This window comes from Bemisia tabaci, chromosome 2 (genome assembly GCF_918797505.1).
Source record: "Bemisia tabaci chromosome 2, PGI_BMITA_v3".
Lineage (NCBI taxonomy): Eukaryota > Metazoa > Arthropoda > Insecta > Hemiptera > Aleyrodidae > Bemisia > Bemisia tabaci.
In genome coordinates, this window is record NC_092794.1 from 47,483,558 (window position 1) to 47,505,532 (window position 21,975).

The 21,975-nt window shown below is 35.8% G+C and overlaps 1 protein-coding gene across 40 annotated transcripts in view; it reads right to left on the minus strand.

Moving 5' to 3' along the window:
• shot (dystonin-like protein short stop) overlaps positions 1-21,975 on the minus strand; it is a 236,492-nt gene that overhangs the window by 48,434 nt on the left and 166,083 nt on the right. For 28 of the 40 annotated variants that reach the window (XM_072297436.1, XM_072297427.1, XM_072297425.1 and 25 more), the window contains 9 exons: positions 20,787-21,059; positions 20,244-20,418; positions 19,152-19,803; positions 17,918-18,068; positions 17,096-17,179; positions 15,495-15,731; positions 14,456-14,559; positions 6,348-13,656; positions 138-284 (listed from right to left, as the gene is read on the minus strand). In XM_072297436.1, the coding sequence (XP_072153537.1) occupies positions 138-284; positions 6,348-13,656; positions 14,456-14,559; positions 15,495-15,731; positions 17,096-17,179; positions 17,918-18,068; positions 19,152-19,803; positions 20,244-20,418; positions 20,787-21,059 (9,132 nt within the window). The remainder of the gene's footprint in view (positions 1-137; positions 285-6,347; positions 13,657-14,455; positions 14,560-15,494; positions 15,732-17,095; positions 17,180-17,917; positions 18,069-19,151; positions 19,804-20,243; positions 20,419-20,786; positions 21,060-21,975) is intronic. The other 12 variants (XM_072297456.1, XM_072297455.1, XM_072297454.1 and 9 more) reach the window with 3 other exon arrangements.

Genomic DNA, 21,975 nt, shown 5'->3' on the forward strand with positions numbered 1-21,975 from the left:
GCACTCGTTTCGGCCTCCATGGCCAGCCAAGGCCGGCTGCCAGTCAGCTGATAATCGAGTTGTCTTAACTCTGGGTATAAAGGGACTCTAGTTGAAATGGGACGTCCTTTATACTTCAGAACCTTTTGAAATCATACCTTCAAGATATTGATCTGGTTCCTGACTTGATCCAGATCTTCTTGGACAACATCTTGGTTGGCCAATCGGTCTTCAATTTCTCCGATCCAGCGAAGCAACTCACTTAATGTATCATTTGTGAGCCGGTATTTCTCCTCGACAGCTTGCTGTAATGATAAAAATTAATTCAAACAGACTGCTTAGTATTGATTTATCTTAGAGCAACACAAAAAATTCTCAGTTTCCACATACCATGAAAAGTCATTGATTATCCATGATTTATTGTTTCTGTTTTACTAATCAGTATATTTACTTGAAGAGCGGGTATCATTGCAAAACAATTCACAATTTATTCTGTTTTTAAAGAATTTTTAATGATGTCGGTTGTATTCAATTTCATTTTTCAATTCAGAGGCATGGATTTAATTGGCAAAGGGCAGTCGAACCTGCTTGCAACCTACAGCTTACAGCTTGTAACACCCAAAAAGAGTTTACTTCGGTTAGTGTGACTAGACAGTCATTTTTTTTGTCTACCTTGTATCAACTTTCTCAGGCTAAATTTGAAAAAATGCAAATATAAACTACAAACACTTTAGATACTGATTGAAGAAAGGAAAAAAAAAAAAAATTGAAACATTTCCTGGAAGACACTTGCTTATTTGCTGCTTAAATTTTTGATCAGTTAAAAATTGACAAAAGAAGAATGATAAATATAAATAATTAAATGCTTCTTTCGAAAAGAGACAAACTCAATGAAACAATTGACTTTAGTCGAGAAGTTTCAGTGAATGGAAAATTGTATTGGCGCATGATATTCTGTTCCCAATAAAACCTCCATAGCCAAAAAAACTTAACTTCTTGGTTCTTTCGTAGTGCAATAATAAATTTTTTTAAATCTTTGGGTTTGCAACGTTTTGAAACAAATGAGGTTCATCCCAAATTTTTCCATGTAAAATGGAAAAAAAAAAAAAAAAAAAAATTGGAGGAAAAAAGGAATATGTTTGACTCTAAAAACTTCTTTTCTGCAAAAAAACGATACTTCTGCTTCTCCAAGGTTGGGAACATATTAAAGCAGACAATTCAATTATGTATAAGAGTAGAATATCTTATAAATATCAAGATGGCAAACACTAAATAATGTGCATGCACTGTCAATAGTTGCCTGATTAGGAAATGACAGAAGTGCACCAGGAAATATTGTAAAATTCCACACTAAGTAAATATATGAAAAAAAAAAAAAACACACAGGATGACTAAAAATTCATACTTTCTCTCGGAAACTTTGCAGTCTTCATGAAGAGCGAAAATTTTCAACAGGAAGACAATTAAAATTATGTAATTACACAAGAATAATTAGTGCCTTAATGCTTTGTATAGAGTGTCAATGAAGTCCGCTATTTGGACCATTCAGGAGTAGAGTAGAGGGAAAAAAAATTTAGAGACTTCCTTTAAGTATGTACGAATTTCGTGCACACAAGAATCTAAAAACTTGCTGTATAAGCTGCAAAATTTCTAGCCTTTCTAATTTTGAAAAAGCAATCTCTGTCAAAATGAGATTTTAGAGACGGACACAGTGTTTGTAAAAATGATGAAGTATGATGACAAGCATGTTGATGCATGGTTCATAAATATGACTAAATATTTCGGTTTATAGATTCAGCAGATAGTACACTGACATGAATGAAGTTGATTAAGTAAATACTATGCAATATCTCTGAAATTGCAAGACCATATCAAGATAAAGAGGGACACTGATATGAATTTGCATGTAATATTTTGCAAGGAAAATACAAATTAAAATATAAATGAGGAAGCCCTCTTTTTCATTTTTGAAAAAAGAAATTGTGAAGCGGTTTCATTCGGACTTAATTTTGCAATTAGAAACTACTATTTCTGACTCAATCATAAAAGCACTTATTTCAATAGGGGAGCTAATGGCAAATATGTTGTTTCTAAAATAAGCTGGAAATGGTAGTTCTTTTTTGCAAAATAAAAACCATTAATGACTATGCAAAATGAAATTCACATGTATGGTTCCAAATAAAACTTAAATACCTATGATCTCTCATCAAATTATGAACGTAAGAAAAAAACCAAATTTTATTATGTTAGAAGATTAAAATGATTAATTTTTGGCAGTGAAACACTTTTGCTTTGGCAGTAAAAAAATTGAAGTGCACATGCAAACAAAGTCAAGGGGGTTTTAATTTTTATCTTCAATCTAAAAGTGACTCTAGAACCCTGTAAAACAGTGTTCCATGCCTATTTCACTTACATGACACTACTAGCTGCTACAAAATATGTATTATTATCGAAATTCAAAATTGTCTTCCTTGCCACAAAGTTTCTAGCAAGTTCTACTAGTACCGGGGCAGCGACATAAATGATAAACAAAAGTGGCACCAATGAAAAAAAAAACAGGTTAATAAATAGCCAAATTTAGGCTAACCACTAACTTGTGTTTAACATATTCTCAGGAAATTTGCAGATCAACACATAGCTCTGTGGTGATCTTAATAGATAGATAATCATTTCAAGAATGTTTTACTTCTAGAATAATGATTGTTCTATTGGTATTGTTGGGTTTGTTAAGGTTAAATAGCCGATAAGATATTCAAGCACATTCTTTGAGAGAAAATAATGAATGAATGAAATCAAGAATTTTAAATATCACTGTTGCATATGTGGTTAATGTCATGTAAGAGTCTCTTTCTTGATTAAATTAGGTAGCAAAAGTGTTTCACACAAAATAAATTAAAAATGAATAAAAAATAAAGGAATTAGCATGTCTTCAACCCATGATTAGAGTCACAGCATTATGTGACGAGCAGTTATAGAAGCAAGGCAATGTAAGCGACTGGCAACAATCCAGGTTAAACATTACAGCCAGTGCCACACGAGTTCCGTGAATAGCATTCCATTCCGACAGCCAGCGAGTTACAAGTTAGACGAGCACATATTTTGGTTTGGTTAGCTCATTCAAAGTTTTCAAATCGAATTGAAAATAGAAAAACATTTAAATAACACTGATCAGACGAGCGACAATATTCCTGAAACAAGTCAAAACAAAAACCAATTCTGCAAAATAAGAATTAAAAAGCGCATAAATGAAATTGAATTGGAAAACTGAAAAGACAAAAAATACAAATGAGATAAAAAGCTTCATGACACTAAGTCAGATGACTTGCATAACGACCACTTAATGCATAATCTACATGCCATCAGCATCACCACCTGATTACCATACCCATCACAGCCCTTCGAGTTGGTTCTGAAATTTCAAAATTTTATTGCAGCTCGTGTGTCGTGAATGATTCGTGAAAGAATACAATCAATGAAATCTCCCATACACATGCAATGTGCTTGTCTGAAAAGAACATGCATATCCTATATCTGCTGATGCAGAGGTCATATTCGAGACATCCAGTTGCCATTTTTTTATGTTGACACAAATAATAATTAAAAATAACATGTAAAGGCTCCACCAGTATCTCACTTTACACTTTTTTTTTTTCAGTAACAGAGGGTGCTCTCTTCATGTTTGTGTCATGGTTAGAAGTTCGCCACTTCTGCCCTCAACTAGAGTGAACAACCTCATTTGTTACCGATCTAATATGAATCGGCCACCCAATTTTCATAATACTCATATTTGTTCATTGATTTGAACGTTTTTGGACAAAGAGAAAGAAAGGAAAAATAAAATATTCTAAACTGTTATTCAATTTACTTTATCTAAATTAATTGCAGAGGCTATGATAGGTACGGAGCAGATGGTGGTCTAGCCTTTTGAAACTGATGATAATGTGATAACAGTACATGATTCCGTGATATATGTCAGAATTCTCTGGTGCATATAGATAGCAGAGGTTCACCGGAAATTTACGGTTTTCTCATGAGGAAAAAGAAGGCAAAGTTCAACTAAAATTTTTTTCTATCAACTAATTTCAAGCTAGTAAAATTTGCACAGTAAACTATTACTCCTGTGGAATGTTATATTTTGTCTGAGGAGAACGATGAGGAAATAAATACCTATAAAAAAATGTATACAATTCTTTGAGAAACTATGGTTCCATCAATATCAAACAGATTCTTCTGGGTGAAATGTTTACCTCATCTCTCATGAAATCGATCAAATAAAGTGGGAGTAATTTTTAGTCTCAACATTTTAGCCTTGTTTCATCATTTAATAAGAAAGGATGTTGCCGTTCTTTTTCTTTGAACAATGTTTTAAAAATACTGAACTCCATTGGTTAAATATCATTGGATATGAAGATAGATACATATTTAAAAAATAAAAATTCATGAGACTTGAAAATTTAGGAGTGATGAGGGCAACTTTGTCAAAAAGACTAAATAAAAATGAGCTGAAGTTGACCTACGGCACATTTCAGATTAGAGACAAAGATGTAGCAATTACATCATGGTACATTTTACAGAACATCTATTGTGAATGTACAATTATAAAGAAATGCTTGTATTTTACATAAACAAAACCCGTGGGTATGATGTAATTTCAATATCTTTGTCTCTATATACAAATGACTGATAATGGATTTCCAATGTTGGAAAAAATCCCTTACAAATGCAAAAAATAATAACACAGATCTGCATGGAATAATACACAAGGCATTTAATAACTAATTCCAGCGCTAGTTTCAGTGCAAAAGCGTCCCTGGTTTCTCCCCTGCACCCACCAATTTTCTGCGGATAGAAATTTTTCAGAGAACCAGCTTTTCTCTGGAAAATCAAAATTTCCAGAGAGTTGCTGCATTTCAAAGAAAAGCCAGTATAATTTTCAAATGGATTGCCAATTCAATTTTTTGGAAAATAGGTAACTCTAGAAAATCAATCTTTGATTTTTAAAGACTCTTTGTGTAGCAGATATGTAGGTTGAGGGAACATATTTGTATTTTGGCCATCAGGTTTTGCCTCCCTTCCCCCTTAGTGAGGTAATTTTTAAGCCAAAAACTTGATTTAATTGAAACTTTTAGGTTTTCCTTGTTTTTTCTGCCAAACTTGGGAAGCACTGAAAAAATTAATATAGACGTATTATGTAGCTAGACTGAGAGCACCTCGTTATGAAGCAGGGAAAAATTGTCAGGCATGTAAATCATATTTTCATTTATATTTTTGACTGCAAAATTAAAAAATGACCTTGATTTTTCTCAACGATTTCTTGTTGAGTTTCCAGAAAAATTGAGTTTTCCTCAGAGAGGCTCTTTTATGGCGGAGAATCTTTATTCCATGGCAAATTGGTGACTGTAAGAGAAATTTAGGACAACATTTTCCGACTCAGAACTAAAACATACACAGGAGTCACTTAAAATATGCCAGGTATTATCAAAACCTGTTTGTTGGCAGATCTGTGCACTTCCGTTTACTCAACTCTCGTAGATGCCAGATGGCATTCATAGCTAATAGCTTTCACAGTGCAAAACTAGATTTGGGTTGCGTGGTCTTGACAATGGGGAGAGTTAAAACTTGGGGCACATCAGATTTGCTATAAAGATGCATAATAATGAACAATCCGGGGTACAACCATTCAAAGAATAAAATTTGAAAGATACAAAGACTGCATTCATATTTTAAAGAAGAGTCATGCTAAAGTGGGAGGAAAATAGATATTGCCGGCAAAAAGGCCCTCTCCTGAGCAAAATCTGTTTTTAAGATCCTTTGCTCCTTATGTACAAGTCACAGATACTAAAGAGCAAGAGAGGGAAACTGCCCAAATATCGACATAAGAGCCATTAATTAAAAAGCAGGCATAAATTTTATGGTAGCCATGATGATGATGGATGTTTTGTTCTTTTTGGGGGCATCACGTTCCAAAGCATAAACGTTACACAGACTTCGAAATGAAAATCTGGCGATATATTTATAGAAATTTTTCGCTTAGAATGCAGATTTAAAACTCTTGACAGAAAAAATCACTACTTGCTTTCCTCAGGGTATTGGGGGGGGAGGGGAGGATCAACGAACTTTTTAATGTAATAGATGAACAGAAATCTAAGTACATTCAATCATGCAAACACTTTCAAACTTGGACAACACACAGAATCTAGGACAGCACTTGAGAGCTTGTGATAGTTTAGTGATTTATTTGAACTCAAACCCAAACTCAAAAAAAAAAAAACACTGGTCAAGTGCTTTTCACTCCTACTTCATGAACAACTGTTATGTAACAGTGGGAAAAATTGAGATTTTGAAAAGTTGATAAAAAAGGTACTTACCCTGGCTTCAGCGGGCAAGATGTATCCATGATCTCTTGCCTTTAGAAGATCAATATATTTACTTGCCACACTGTCATTGTATTTGCCAGAGAATGAGTCGATCAGTTTCGATGAGATTGCATCTGTCAGAGGTACGACTGCTTGAGAGCCATTATCTTTGACACTTGTCTGTCTTGGATCTACTATCCCTAAAAATATTGCATCAGCTAAACTTACAAAACGTTTGTCCCTCAAACTCTCCATGGAGCAAAATGGGTCTGTGATAAAACCTGTTGTTGGATTGTATAATCCAAAATCCAAACATTCTAAGAGAGAAAGCCCACGTGTAAAAACTAGACCAACACTGACTGCTTCAGGCAATTTGTATAAACGGTAAGAATTCGTATCTAGGACATTCCCACTGTCCGTATCAATGAGGCCCATACCAAAACCTTCAGGAAGAGTCAACAGCCGATTTTTCTTGACATCTTTCATCATAACTGAATCAGGATCTATATAGCCAAAATTCAATGCATCTATGAGTGACATTCTATTTCCAGAGTTTTGATCAGTGAAGACACACATCGAAGAATCTAGGCTCCTTTGTCGCACGGCTGTGTCAAAAGTTATGGGTGGAGACAAGTAAATTTTGGCTTGGTTATTGTACAGAACACAATTAGTTTCAAGATTGTCTTTATTGGTTGGAGCCAGTAACACGGGTTTGCTAACATCAAGATTGTCTTTTAAAACAGCTTCGCTGACCGAGATAAATTTCCTCGTTAGAGCTGTTTTGACCACAGCAATGTCAGGATCAATGTAATTGAGGTTAATGGCTTCCAGTAGTGACATTTCTTTTGGTTCTGAAATACTTTTCAGGCCTTCATTCTTTACATTGGCCGGATTTTCTAAGATTGGATAGAGACCCATTTCAGCCTTGGTTGCTAGGTTTTCAGGAATGGTTATATTATCGATCCTCAAATTTTCAGATTTAATTTTAGATTTTTCTACTTTAGCCTCAGATCCACATAACTCATTATGGTCCAATGTATTGTCAACAATTAATTTTCTATCTAAGGCCTCACAGAGTGTAATGACTTCATTGGTTTCAGGTACAGTGTACGTGCATTCTCTCTTGTCTATAAGACCAGCATGGCAAGCCTCAACAACTGATAAGAGTCTATCCGAATTTTCAACCTGACAACAGCCCACATGTGGATCAACATAGGAGTTTTTAATTGCATCTCGAAGAGTTAATTGTTTTTCCGAGTTGGGCTCAATGAATCGTGAGCATGACTTATCATACATTAGTCGAATGGCATCAGGTAGGGCTGGAGGTGCTTTCCTTTCAACCAGTAAACCACACTCAAATGCTTCTTGAAGAGGAACCTCTGCATTTGCGTGATAATCTTTAACTTTGCCGGTCTGACCATCCATAAAGCCATATTTAATCGCATCTTTTAGTGATAATTTTTTCTTGATGAAACTTTTTGTGTCCCTGACATCAGCAGACTCAGAATCAATGACATTTGATTCAAGTGCTGTTTGAAGAGGGATATGATCACCAGATTTTGGGTCTAAAAACAGTCCAGTTTCCTTGTCATACAGTCCTTTGTTGAGGGCCTCTTTCAAACTTGAAGGACGGTTGACTTCAAAAATCATATCCTTCACTAGAACTTCTTCTTGATTTCTTTCCTCACTCACATTTGGAGTTTCAGTTTCGATGTCAACAATTCCACTTTTGACGTCATCTTTGGAAGTATGAGGGAGTCTATCATTATCCTCAAGACTGGAATTTACATCTAACAATTCTGACTTGATGGGAACATCGGTGGTAATATTTTCTCTGGTTTCATGATTGACAAAGTGCCTTTTTTCTTCATCGTCTGATCCTTTCATTATTGCTTCAGATGGTGATAGATCTTCTTTTGCTGGGACTTCAAGAGTTGTCTCATAAATTAAACCGGATTTAGCAGCATCAAAGAATGACACTCTTTCTTGTATATTTGGATCAAAAATTGTACCAATACTTTCATCTATGAGAAATAAGTCAAACGCTTTTTGAAGTGTGTAAGCTTCCTTCGAGCTTTCCGAATTTCTTATCCTCAGTTTTTCAGGATAAAAATATGTATCGTCTGTAATTAGATTTTTAAACTGTGCTGGCTCACTTGAGTTAGGATCTAGGAATTTCTGGGAGGCTAAACAGTACAAATTACGAGAGGCTAACACTTGAGGAGTCAAGCTCTTTGTAATATTGATTTTATTTAATGAAGAATTTTTCATATCAGTCAATTTGTTAGAAGCGTCCTCGCCAGCTACTGTTGGCATCAAACCATCAGCATCCCTGCATGAGTCAGACAACTGGTTGACCACCAATTCACTAGGATTTGTTTTAACTCTATCCGGTTTCACATCTTCCTTTGACAGTGTGGTGTTACAAAGAGTTTCAATTTTTGCATTCTTACTTGGAGACTTAGATTTCTTTTTTTTCAAATCTTTAACGGAATCGAACACGAATTTTCCCGCTAGAATAGGGGCACCAACAAAGGCCATGAGCCCCAACTTCGCAGCATCTTTGACACTGATATTTTTCCCTCCTTTACTGCTTTTAATCTTTCCAGTTTTCCGATCAAGTATGCCTTTTTTGATGCCCTCATCGACTGAAATAGATGTACCACTTTCAAAATCAAAAAGCTGACAGCTCGGATCAATGATTCGCTCGTTGACTGCCTCTTCAAACGTTAAATGCCTGTTTTCAACCTTTGGGTCTATGAATGTCTCCGTTTCCTGATCATAAACTGACTCAAAAGCCTCCACAATGTTCAACCCTTCTTCATCATTTGACTCTCCTGGATTAACTGAGATAAGATCTAATAATCCTTCTTTGACAGCATCTTGGATTGGCAGCTTCTTTCCTTCCTCATCTAAAAAAACTCCTTCATTGACATCAACCCGATTTAACTCAAGCGCATCTTTGAAAGTCATGGCAGATTTGACTGGGATCTGGCTTTTGCCAATTCCTTTTTCATAATTTTCATTCAAGGGTATAATTTTTCCTGATTTGACATTCTTTGCTTCGTCAGCACCAACTACATGACTGTCTTCCAATTCCAGAACAGTCGTAGTCTCGGGTGTAGGAGTGGTTACTAATTCTGTAACAGAGGACAAATCTTCAGGGGAATTTTTCGTTTTTAGAGGATCAGACTGTGATTCAACGGGCACTGGGACTAATTCCTGAGATTTTGAATCATGGAAAAGACCGGTTTTAACATCTTTTACTTTGCTATCTGCAGCTTTAAAATCATCAGTGCCACTTGGACAAGAATTAGTTGAAATATTCATGATGGAATTCTCCTGAATTGCTACGTCTGAGGGTTTGTTTGAGTCAGTCAATGAATTAATGGTTTCTTTTGTTCCTGCATCAGTTAATCCTCTCTTGAAAACAACAGGAGAGGAAGTACTGACTAAAGGCACTTCAGTCAAAATTTGTGTATCAGTCTTTATGAAAACGTCTTTTTTGAAAGCATCAATGAAATCAATACAGCCATCATGTGTCTGAACCGTGTTCATGTCTTCATTGATACACCCACTGAGAATCGCTTCTTCAAGTGTCACCATTTTCCCTGTTTTTGGCTCTATCAGCTGCGACTCGGAATCAACAATTCCACAAACAATTGCTTCCTTGAGTGACAACTGTCTCCTGGTTTCAGGGTGAACAATTTTCCCATTTTCATATAAACCACGTTCAAAGACAGCAGGTATAGACAAACTTTGGACAACTGGAATGAGAAATTGGCCTGGACTGCTTGAGGAATCAAGAATTCCTCGCTTCATGGCTTCCTTAATTGATAAGATGTCACCCATCAAGGGGTCTTTGATCGCACCAGATTCACCATCTACCTTATTTAAGCTGACAGCTTCAGATAAAGACAGTTTTTGGCCTTCACTAATGAAATTATCACTGTTCGTCAACATTTTGGCAGTTTCCTCATCAGTAACACCCATTTTGACCGCATCGCTTGGACTGACAGTTTTCCTTCTCATTTTTTGTAAAATCACAGGTTTAGCAGACAGTAAATCTGCAGATTGAGCTTGAGACACACCTAAAGGTGTTTGGAAATTAGGGTCTGTTGTTAAACGACTCCGTGTTAGCTCTGAATCAATATCTCCACCTGAGGAAAACGATGGTCCTTCCGTTTTAGGCATCACTTCAGGAGCTTTCTCTGCTTGCCATGCTTCTTCTATAAGAGAGTCACCACCAATTTTACAATCCATAACAGGGTCTATTTTAGAACATGATGTGGCTTTATGTTCTATTCCAGGATTAATCAAGGGATTAATTTTTTCCTGACTACTTTCATCTGTTTTTCTTGTAGAAAGAGGAAAATTGCTCAACACATCTGCACTTATTGACTCAGCTTGACCTTGATCACCTCTGTTATCTGGATAAGATGTTTCAATGCTCATGGATTCGTTGCTATCTCTTTTGCTCTCATTATTTGTTGAAGGTAGAGCATGGGGTAAAACAATAGCGGCAGCAGTTATTAGTCCTAGCTTCACGGCATCTGAAAATTTAACTTTCTTTCCATTATCATCATACTCTCCTGAGGACTTGTTTAAGACGCCTTGCTTCAGAGCATCTTTAATGGTTATTTCTAATCCTGAAACTGGATCCTTGACTTTCACACTACCGGGACTGAGGTTACCTTTATTTAGGCACTCAATAATATCATTGAATGATCTGTTCAATGGGTTGATCTGATCTGGTTCCGACTGATCAAAACCATCGGTAATTTCTTTACTTGTATGCTGCCAGGCTTGTTGCTGAGATTTTGATGCATCTATTTCAGTCTTAGTTAAAAATATGATTAAATTTTTATCAATTGCTTCCTTCATTGTTATTTTGGTACCGTCTGGATAACAGAAGTGCCCCACGGAGTCGAGGAAATGTTTCTCTATTCCTCGCAACAGAGGTACATTTTGAGATTTTTTAAGATCTACCACGAGGGCAGAGAGTGGGTTAATAATTTCTAAATTTAAACATTCCTCAAAGGATACTAATCGATCTGTCCCTGGTACTGTCAGTAAGCCACATTCAGGGTCAAAGAGACCTTCCGCAATGACATCTGCAAGAAGCCATCCATCTGGAGGCATCTCTACAGAATTTTTCTCTGGCCTCTCTTTGGAGTCTCTTGAATCTAACCGCGGCTTTTTACATGTACTATCACAAATACTGTCATCACTGGAACGTCGTGAACTGGAACTAAGTTGAGGTGTTAATTTGGGACTTTGGTAGCTGGGCTCAGCTTTCGTTGGAGAAAAACTGGCGAAATCCAAAACCTTATTGAGTGTTTTCTTCGAAATCTTCCTGGAGTTGAATTCTTTTGGAACATGCTCACTCATGAGCATTGATGCATCCAAGTCAGTGATCAGTCCCTGTTCCAGTGCGACTTCCAGAGGTATCTGCTCATTTGTACTGGGGTGAGTAAATATTTTGGCACTATCATCAATTAAACCTGCAGAAACTGCAGTGTCATAAGAGTATGTCGATTCTGGGATGCAAATTGTTGTTGAGTATTTCTTGACTACTTTTGCAACGGTTTGCGTGGTTAACGTTATACTTAAAAAGCTGTTCAATATAGATGCACCTTCTTTGGAAATTAAATTTTGACTTACTGCTGTTTCTAAGGGAACCAATTTTTTCGTCACTGGATCAATGAGCTGACCTGCTTTTGGGTCAATTAAGTTCCTGATGACGCATTCGAAAACTGTTAGTTCTTCTCCGCCTTGTGCAAAGATGCCAATTTTTTTGTTTAACATGTCTGCTACTTCTGAGCGTATCAAATTTTGAGCAATTGCCTCCTGTATACTTATCGTTTTCCCAGATTGGGGATCAGATAGGTATAGTCCATCTTCTGTTATGAGTCCTTTATTCAAAGCAGAATTAAGACTCACAAAACTTTCTGAATCATTTTCTTTGAAAGCATCGATATCAAATAAGCACTTGACAGAAACCGAAGCAAGCAAACCTCGCTCAGAACTCTCTTTCAAAGACATAATTTCATTTGACTTTTTGTCGACAAATTTACAATCTAATGTTATGATCCCATTGGCAAGAGCCTCTGTTAGAGTAAGTAATTTATCAGTCCGTGTATCACAAATTGATCTGGCCTCTTCAGCATCCAACACTCCAGAGGCGATAGCATCCAAGAGGGTTAAACTGTTCCTGTGAGTTGGACTGAGGAACAAATTTTCATCCGTGATAAGATCACATTGAATGCAGTCTTTCAAAGTGAAGGGTTTGATGATCAGCCGCCTTCTTTGGGCCTCTTGAAGAGACAGTGTCTCTAGAGACAAACCGTGCATGTACTTGTCATTCTTGATAAGATCATTTTTCAAAGATTCTGCAAGAGTTAGTTTGCTGTCTGTCAATGCATCAACAATTTCTCTACAATCTGGCCTGATAACTTCATTCTCCAGAGCTCTGTCAAGAGGAAGTTTTTCACCGGTATTTCTATCCAAAACATTTCCCGTCTCATCATCTATAATTCCTAGTAGTAAGGCATCAGAGAGGCTTGGGGGCCTTGGTCTTTCAGAGTTGGAAGATGTTCTTAGGTAGCCCAGCCTAAACGCATCTTCAAATTTCAGTACATTTTCATCAACCTTGAACTGCCCTGTTACTGAATCTAAAAATTTACTATTCACAGCATCAGAAATGCTAATTCCTTTCAATACTTCTAGATTATTTACCTTTACTCTTTCCATGGGTCCTCGTTCCGCATCCAGAAGTTCCCTTTGGATAGCCTCAAGCAAAGTCAATTGTGGACCATCTCCGACGATTCCACATGGGCCTAATAATTTATCAGCTAAACTAGAATCAACTAAACCTTGTTTCACAGCCTTTTCAATTGGAATAGTTTCTAACTTATTATTTAATGACAAGGAAATCCTGCCAGTCCTAACATCTAAAATTCGTAACCTAATTGCATCACCAACAGTTAAAATTTGACCTGTGACAGGATGAACAATACCTGCACAGTCAATGATACTTAAATTTTCGGTTCCAATTCCCTCTTCTACTTTTTGAACTCGTTTCAGGGATCGAATTTCAGAAAATTGCATTGTACTAAGCCCGGCGTCGCCATTTAAATTTGAACTATTATTTACTACACTAGGTTGATTAGATTCTAAATTGTTGATATCCATAAATATCTTATTTGCAGGAGAGTTTTCTCGACTGGACGATCGCGTCAGTCGCACTGATGCAACAGATTTTGATATGTGGTTATTATCACAGTCAACTTCTTCCGAATCTAAGGTGCTGTTTGAGAGCCTGTTTGAAATCAAGAAGAAAATAAAAAAGCTTAAGGATACTGCAAGAAAATAAATTGAAAATAAAATTTTCATTTTAGCCTTGCTAAAAATCTAGATATTACCATTAATTTCACACGGAAGAGGACACAATATGGATTGCCTAGACTTAAATAAAAATGCTAAGATAAATGTACTGCAAAAACTATTAATTTAAAATATAATTTCTAGGTGACACTGTCAGGAGTTTCATTTTGCTCATTGAATTTGGCTTAAGGAGAAACGGCTGGATCAATTTTCTCGAATTCTAGGGAAAAATTGAAATAACTGAATTTTTCACATGTTAAAGATCTGATTTTTCTGATATAAAGTATCATGGAATTATTATCCAAAGAAATAGAGGAGAGATAAAGAAAATTCTGACCGAAAATAGATGGGGTTTGAGCCCTTCTGAAATTTTACTCTTGACTGATTCTCCGATTTGTTTAATAGTACTTCATTGCGAAGGAAGAAAACCATTAATTTGGCTGAACTTTGTATATGTCAGACATCTGACCTCCTTGCTGAAAATTACTTTAGCACCTGGGCATAGAAGTTCTGAATACGGTGAGGGTTTAAGCCCCCCAAATCCCTCATTCTCACATGATTACATGATTGTTTGTGATTCTCTTAGCTATTGGGAGGGGTTTGCTGGAGTAATTACTTTGAGTATTCGACAATTTGCAGGTTTCACATTCTTGATGAAAAGTTTCCTCAAACTTGAATTTTAAAAACACCGCAAAATAAAAAGAAAACACAGAAGAGAGAAAAAATAAACGTACCTTTGATTAGAATGTCTTTGATCATCAGTTGAAGCCGATTCATAGATATCAAACTCAGTTCTGTAAGTTCGCAAGGGTGTTGGCTCCATAGCTTCAATGAAAGCCTGAATAAAGGGGGGAAAAAGAGTTCCCATTAAATACATGTTGATTACTGACAATCTTCTATAATCTCAGCAGAAAATAATTTTAATTTTTTTTCTCTGACACAAATACTGATACAAATTTTGAAAAATTAAATGTACAGCATTGTGGTGCCCTGGAAATATTTAAAACAAAATTTCTTGAGCAAATTCGATCTAATTTCAAAGAAACATTCTAAAATAAGTTGAAATTTCAATTTTTTTTATGCCATCCAGCACAAGAAAGTGTCCCACCTGTCACGCTAGTCTTTTGTTTCTAAAATGGCTAATTTTGCACCAAATTAAAATGTCTATTGAGGGTATGACACCCTTCACTCTTGATTTCAACATGCTAAAACGGCAGAGTTTAAACTGCACTGTATGAGAGACTTTTCAAAGAATCAACTGCCAAAAAAGGTGGTGTACCACTCGTCACAGCATTTTCATCAGAATTTTCACCTATCAAAATTTGCTGATATTGAAAAACAACTCGTCAACGTGAAAGTACTAACTGAGCTTCTTCTGAGAGGCACAATACTTCAAAGTTTTAGTTAAAAAAGGGATAGAAAATTCTCTTAAAAGATGTACTAATGTCTCACCTATTACTCCAGAATCCCCATTAATTAATTCTGATTATTTCATAACGTTTCAGTAAGAAAAAAGTAACATTCCTCTATTCAAAATAGTATAACACATGGATAACTATTTTGATTGAATGCATAGTATTCGTTGTCAAACTGCAGATCGACTGGAGTTACAAAACATGAAACTTTAAACTTATCCGTCTTTCTTTCCAAGAATTCCTATCATTTGAACAAAATTTCATGTTTCAATGATACATTTTTCTTAGCAGCATTTCATTCAGACTTAATTTATTTCCCCAATTTAGCATACAAAGCAGGTGCTTGGTAAAATCTTACCTCTAATTCCTTGTTATCGGGGAGATCAACCAGGAGCTGCTTCAGCCGGTCGTGGAGGATAGTGAGTAATGCTTGATACCTATGGTTTAAAATGTCGAGATCTCGAGCAACGGCCACTTCTCCACTGTTTGCTGAGGCAAAACGTGTGCGGCGCCACCGTGGTGACGAGGCGTCCATCGAAGGATGAACTTCATCGAGCAACCAATCACAGTAATGTTGAAGTCTTAAGTCGTATATCTGTCAAGTCATGGTTAGAGTGTCACAGTTAGTGGGTTAGCACTAATGCAATGCTTTAGAGTATTTGTTAACTAGGGACTAACATGCACAACAGATAACAGCAGGTCTTTCTACCCATTTACCTCTGAAAGCACTGACAGAAGTTGCATTTTCGAGATTGGGTTCCAGGCAAATAAAATATGGCTGGGTAACTTAAGTACCATGAGTACTTAAGTAGCATGAACAAAAAAAAATCTGTACTAGGTCCTTTGAAAGCAACAATAGAAGTGAGCTTAGCAAAGGTTAGTGTATCAATGGATGGATCAACCCATTCACGAAAATGCACTTAAAATAAATCTACTGCCTTCAGCCGACTGGTGAGATACATAACAATTCATTATAAAAATTAATTTCCCATGATCAAAATGTGTGTCACCAAAAGCTTTGTCTGTACTCTTTTGTGCAAAGCATCTTTTTGAAAAACGAGAACTAAGAAATAAGAAAGTTAAATAAAACGAGCAAGAATTCTTCATTCATTCACAGAGCAATATGTTCAACAACCTGCTTTAAGTGAATACTTAATATGATTGATTTAAGCTAAAAAAAATACTTAAAAGAGAAATTTTACCATCATTGGCTTTATACTTCCGTTAGATAAAATAATGGTCACATATAAAAAACTTTATCATTGCACACCACAGACAGACAAAACTTTTAGATCAAGGGAAGTAACTAGAGAAAAGATTAAATATAATTTTGAGTACAAAGATACTTCCATTTTTAAAAGCTACAAATTATGGCAAGAGTTAGTAGAATGACTTTAATTTTCTTATTCTAACCAATGATGAATTTTCTTGAGGACAACTAAATTTGTTTAAATGCAGAGAGGCCCAACACTAACTTAAATCTTTGGGAGAGAAAATCTTGAGTTTTGAACTTAAAGATGCTTCAAACTCTACATTGGAACTTTTCTTTGTAAGACTCACCATTATTGTCTGTCCAACCCTGAAGCAAGGTACAAGAAATGAGGATATTCTTTTTACACTATAAAAGGGAAAATATGATTTTCATACTAAATCTTAAAGGCATGGATATGCCTGACATTTGTATTAAAGTTTGACTTTTCATTACTTCAAAAATAAAAAACTTGGTTGAAAATAATGTGAAAAAAATGGGACTTACAGGTTACTCAAGCTTACGCAAAGCCTACTATGTGCCTGCTTTGATAAAGCATAATTATCACATGGACTCGCTAATGAGGGAGACAAGTAAGCGCTTACAGACAGTCTACACATTGATCTACCATGAGATTCCTTATGTTTTTTAAGTACACAAAGAAGACACTGATACGAGAAATCTGTGCAAAAATCATTTGATTATCGTACCTTTGCTTCACGAATAAACCTTCCACCATCGACATTTACTTGCTCCATCGATGGCTTTCTGTCAACAATTGATGTAAATAGGTTCTGTAAAAATTTGAATTTTCCTGGGTTAGTACAATTAGTAGAACCATGCAGATTGGTAACCATGTTGGTATCTCTTGGAAAAGGAGGGCAGAGTGAGAGAGAATGAAATGAAATCAATCAAAAATGTTCACCAAAATATGACGGCTGGCTCCTTAAAATACTAAAAATTAATTTCTTCAAATTTTAGAGGATGATCCTTTTAGAATATCTACTTCTGAACAGAAAAACAAAAGCATTTGGTTTGAAATTGAATTTAACATAAGAGCGCGATCGAAAATTGTCGGAAAAAAGTGCGGATTTGAATATTAATTTACTTAACGAGCAACCCTTAGTAAAAATATCTAAAATGCAATATTTTAGTTTGTTGATGTTCATACCATTGCTATCACCATAATAAATGCAAAAATATAATCTAAAATGAAAGTAAAGATGCAGGTGTTAATGTTCAGTGCAAGTGAGAACCATTTTTTCTCCGCAATCTGGTTTCAATTGATGAAATTGTTAAGAGCTTATCATTTGCTTCCATAACTAAATACTACCTGTTGCGTCTATTCAATTTATCATGGTAGATGAAATCACCACCGAGAAAACTTTCATGAAAAGTTCGATTGCAGCTGAAAATGTGGAATGAGATAAACAAAAAAAAACCCTGAAATTTAAAATTTTATTAGAATGCCTGAAAAAATAACGAAATTCATTAATGCATGGAGATGTTGACTGAATGTTTCAGCCACCTACCTTGATCGGTTCGATTTGCTCAACTGCGGTTGTTTTGACAGGAGTTAGGTGATTTAATTTACCGTAACTATCATCAACAAAACTGACTTCAGTCTGATAACTATGAGTGAACTTCTGGAGTAATTCAACACCTGCTTCACAACTGTGCAGTCTGAATAAAAGAGAAATAGAAAAAAAAAAAGTTTTAAAATCAGAAAAAAATCAGAATCCAAAAAAGCAACAACGGAAAAATTATTGAATTCGAAGATGTGAAAACGATTTGAAGTTTAGCAGAAATCAATGAACTATCTACCTCTTCGTTCGGAGCACATTTTGACTACGGTCTGACTTACATCTGAATTCAATATGAAGAAAAGAAAATACACGAACTCAGGAAATTGAGAATGCTTGAGAGACACAAAAAACCGCTCAAAAGATGAGAGGGTTAGAATAGGAAAATGCTTGTTAGTGTCGGAGGTCAAGTTTTTAAAGACACTTCAAAAATTGAACAAGACATGTCATTTTCCATAACCAATAATTTGACATTGTCAAATTGCTGTGCTTTCGTTCTCACAAACTTCAGGCACTGATTTTTTGCGTTTTGCTTTCAAATATTTACATTTTTCAGGCAATAGCCCTCCAATTTATGTAGAATTTGGCTGTAGGAAGAGCACCTAACAGCAAAATGAAATGCACAAAATCAGATGGACAGCCGTTTCTTTTAGAATGGCTTAAAATTCGTATTTAAATGAAAATACTGAATTTTTCCTTTTTCGAGTGGTTTATTCCAGCTGATATTTTATTAAACGCTGTATTAAAAACCAAGAAAATTGTTGAATAAGATGAAAAAATTTAAAATGTCTTGTGCCCCCCCCCCCCCCCCCAATGATCTTAAGAGCTCCTGAACATAGGTTCTTCATCAAATTAGAAACCACCCCCCCCCTTTTTTCTAAATGAGAAATTTTGCTTTATTTTTAAAAAGAGGATTTTTACTTAGGCATAAGATATTACTATCAGAAGATTTAAAGCTCAAAAATTTTACATTTTCCCCATGGAAAACTTGAAAAATGGGCAATAGACATGTTTTTACCTGGATTTTCATGACTTTGCCTCCATCTGACATGGTTTTTCCACATCTCCTTTGGTCTCAAGTGCTTAAGAGGTTTTTTTCTGGCTTGTCATTTGTTATAACACTCGAATAAGAACATTTTTTACACTTACAAAGGTTTCTTAAATCCGTGACATTTCTGCTTACCTGTCGACAAGTTGAGCGCATAAATTGTTCCATCTTGTTGTGAGCCTCTTCACATCATTGTCCAATCTGTCCAGATCATGATGAGCACCTCCGCGATGGATGTGATGCCTTGATTTCTCAACCACGCGACGCGCCTTATGGCAATCTTCATTAAGCTGGTCAATGATGGGCTGTTGCCGTGTGATACTGTTTTGAATGTTTATCAACTCTTGATGCACATTTTTAAGCGCCTCTAAGTCATTCGGCATTTCTCCATAAGAAGCAAGCTTTAGCTCAAACTCGGAGACAAGGGTATTTGCCTCTTCAAGGCCGGATAAAACAACTTCAACACTCTTCAAGCGATCGTTGTATAGGTGAGAGGAGTTCCAAATTTGGTTCCACTGTGTTAGAATTTTGTCCAGTTTTGACTGAAGAGCTGGAGTTTTTCTAGTAATGTTTCGGAATGTGGATTGAATGCCATCAATTTCCGGGGTAAGGTTCTTGAGACGATTCTCAAATTCTCTATGTTGGACGGCAAGGTGCTCTAGCGAATCAAGGTCTCTAGGAATCGGTGCAGCTATTCTTGTATTCAAAACATGCTCAGCTTCATCCAGCTGGGCTTGAAGGTTTGAGGCTTGCTCCGTGAAAATGCGAATAGCATTTTTGCTCTCCTCTGAAAAACGTTAAAAGAAAATTCATTAAAAATATGATACTGAAAACCTCATCTACGACCACAACTAAAAGTAGCCTTTGAGAGAATCCCTGTTATTTCAAATGTTAAATTTTGAGAGAGCCATAAATGATGAATATAATGTGTGAAGAGACTGTGCAAATATTCAAATTTTGAGTTGAGTTAAGGACAAGCATTGAATGTTGATTTCATACCTGAACTTGAGAACAATCTAAAATTAAGTGAAAAAATTTCATTTGTTTTTTATTCCTAAGTGATATCATGATAGAATCAGGGTTTGATATGAAACTATAAGGCTCCAAACATTAGGGTATACTAAATGAGAGCTTCCGAACCTGTAATTCACAAGCAAAAATTAAGAGTGAAGTTGTTTGCAAATGGATTTTATTTGTGACAAAGCATAAAAATACAAAGGTCGATACCTTCTTCACGAGCTCTTCTTTCAAATTCATCGAATAGACGGTTGACTTCATCAATTTCACGCCGAAGCCTTCGGAGTTGAGGGTCAGAAGGATCACCCTCTTTCAACAATTTCTCAGCATCTTCATTTAATGCTTTCCTGATGGCATTTCGCTGATCTGCTCCCATAGCAAGGAACTGAAAATGAAAGGAAGATAAAATTATGTAGAATGCTCATTCTTAAAATATAAAATTATGTTAAATGATAATATTACACAGATATGAAACTCCTCAACCTGTTTTTTGGTAAGCACTGTTAATTCAGGAAAATGTGAAGCAGATAAATTGCACAAGCTGCGATATATCCGCATAAAATACTTAGAACTTCTTACTTTGGATATGAATTCCATGCTTGCAACACAGCTACAAAATTTCTTCATTGTTTATTCACTCGTCTGTATGGACTGCAGCCTGTTTGAGTGCAAATGAATTAAAAGGAATGCAATGTGTCTTTTTTGTTCACTGATACTGAGTAAATTTATTTGATGAGAGTTTTCAGAACTTACTTGAGCTAGGTCCCAACTCCTAACTACTTTGATGGTTGCAAAGATCATGTTTTGTCTCATCCTGAGCTGCTTTCGCTGCCAGAGAGTAACTGTGCGGTCGAATTGCCGCTTGAGACGCTCGATGGCCTCCAAAGCCTCTTTGTCTGGTGGTGGAATTAAAAATACAACTCCTGGGACATTGCAGTCGGAGCTGTTGGAACCATTGGATACATGCCACTTGATTCGACCTGAGTTATCATGTAGAATCCACTGATCACCTTTTTCTATGGATACCTTTACAAGAAAAAGAAAGAATCGTTCTAAAATTACAGGTTCTACAAGAGCAGGAAAAAAAATAGAAAAATCTGTGAGGAGAAAATTGATGCTATTAGTCTTACATCACAGAAAATCAATAGGTACCTGTTCTCATAGGTAACATTGAGAGGGATTATGTTACTGTTATTGACTGGATCCGATTCGATACAATAGAAAATTTCTATGATAAAATCACGACCAACAAGGTCTATATCAATGATTCATATGGATTCATATTCATATGCTGTTAGAGAGTCTGTCAACGATTTCACGAAGCTTCAAAAATGGCAAGAAAATTACAAAAACCACCAAATCTTTTCTAGAAACTATGATTAAATTTTACATTCAACACACATCTCACTATCATAAGTCTACAAATTTAGGGTTGGGTCTGTTTTCAGAAATAAATTGATTGATTCTTAAATTTTCTGGTCCTAACGAGGGGAGGTCACATAGTGTCTCACCTGGATTTTGACCAGAGGGCAAAAATATAGTGTCTACTTATAACTTGAAAGAATTTCTCTCCACTAGGATTTTTGTCTACTAATCATCAACTATTTCAATCATATTATCGCGAATGTAGAATAATGCATTCATAAACATTATCATATCTAAGCATCAAATGCTTTATTGCATAGCCGCTACTTCTTACATGCAATGAGCCAGATGAGGCGAAATTAGTTGTGCCACTCCAAGGCAATTAACAATAATAAATGCACATCGTAAAATACTCTTTCTTGTTACAACATAGTCGTAGACATTGGATGTGTTTGGAATGCTAAAATTTGGCAGAATACACTCAATCAGACATCTCTTGAATTCTCATAAAAATTTATATGCAGTCTTGTAACTCAAATTTTTTTTAGAGCAAATTTGACATTAAAGACAGATGTTG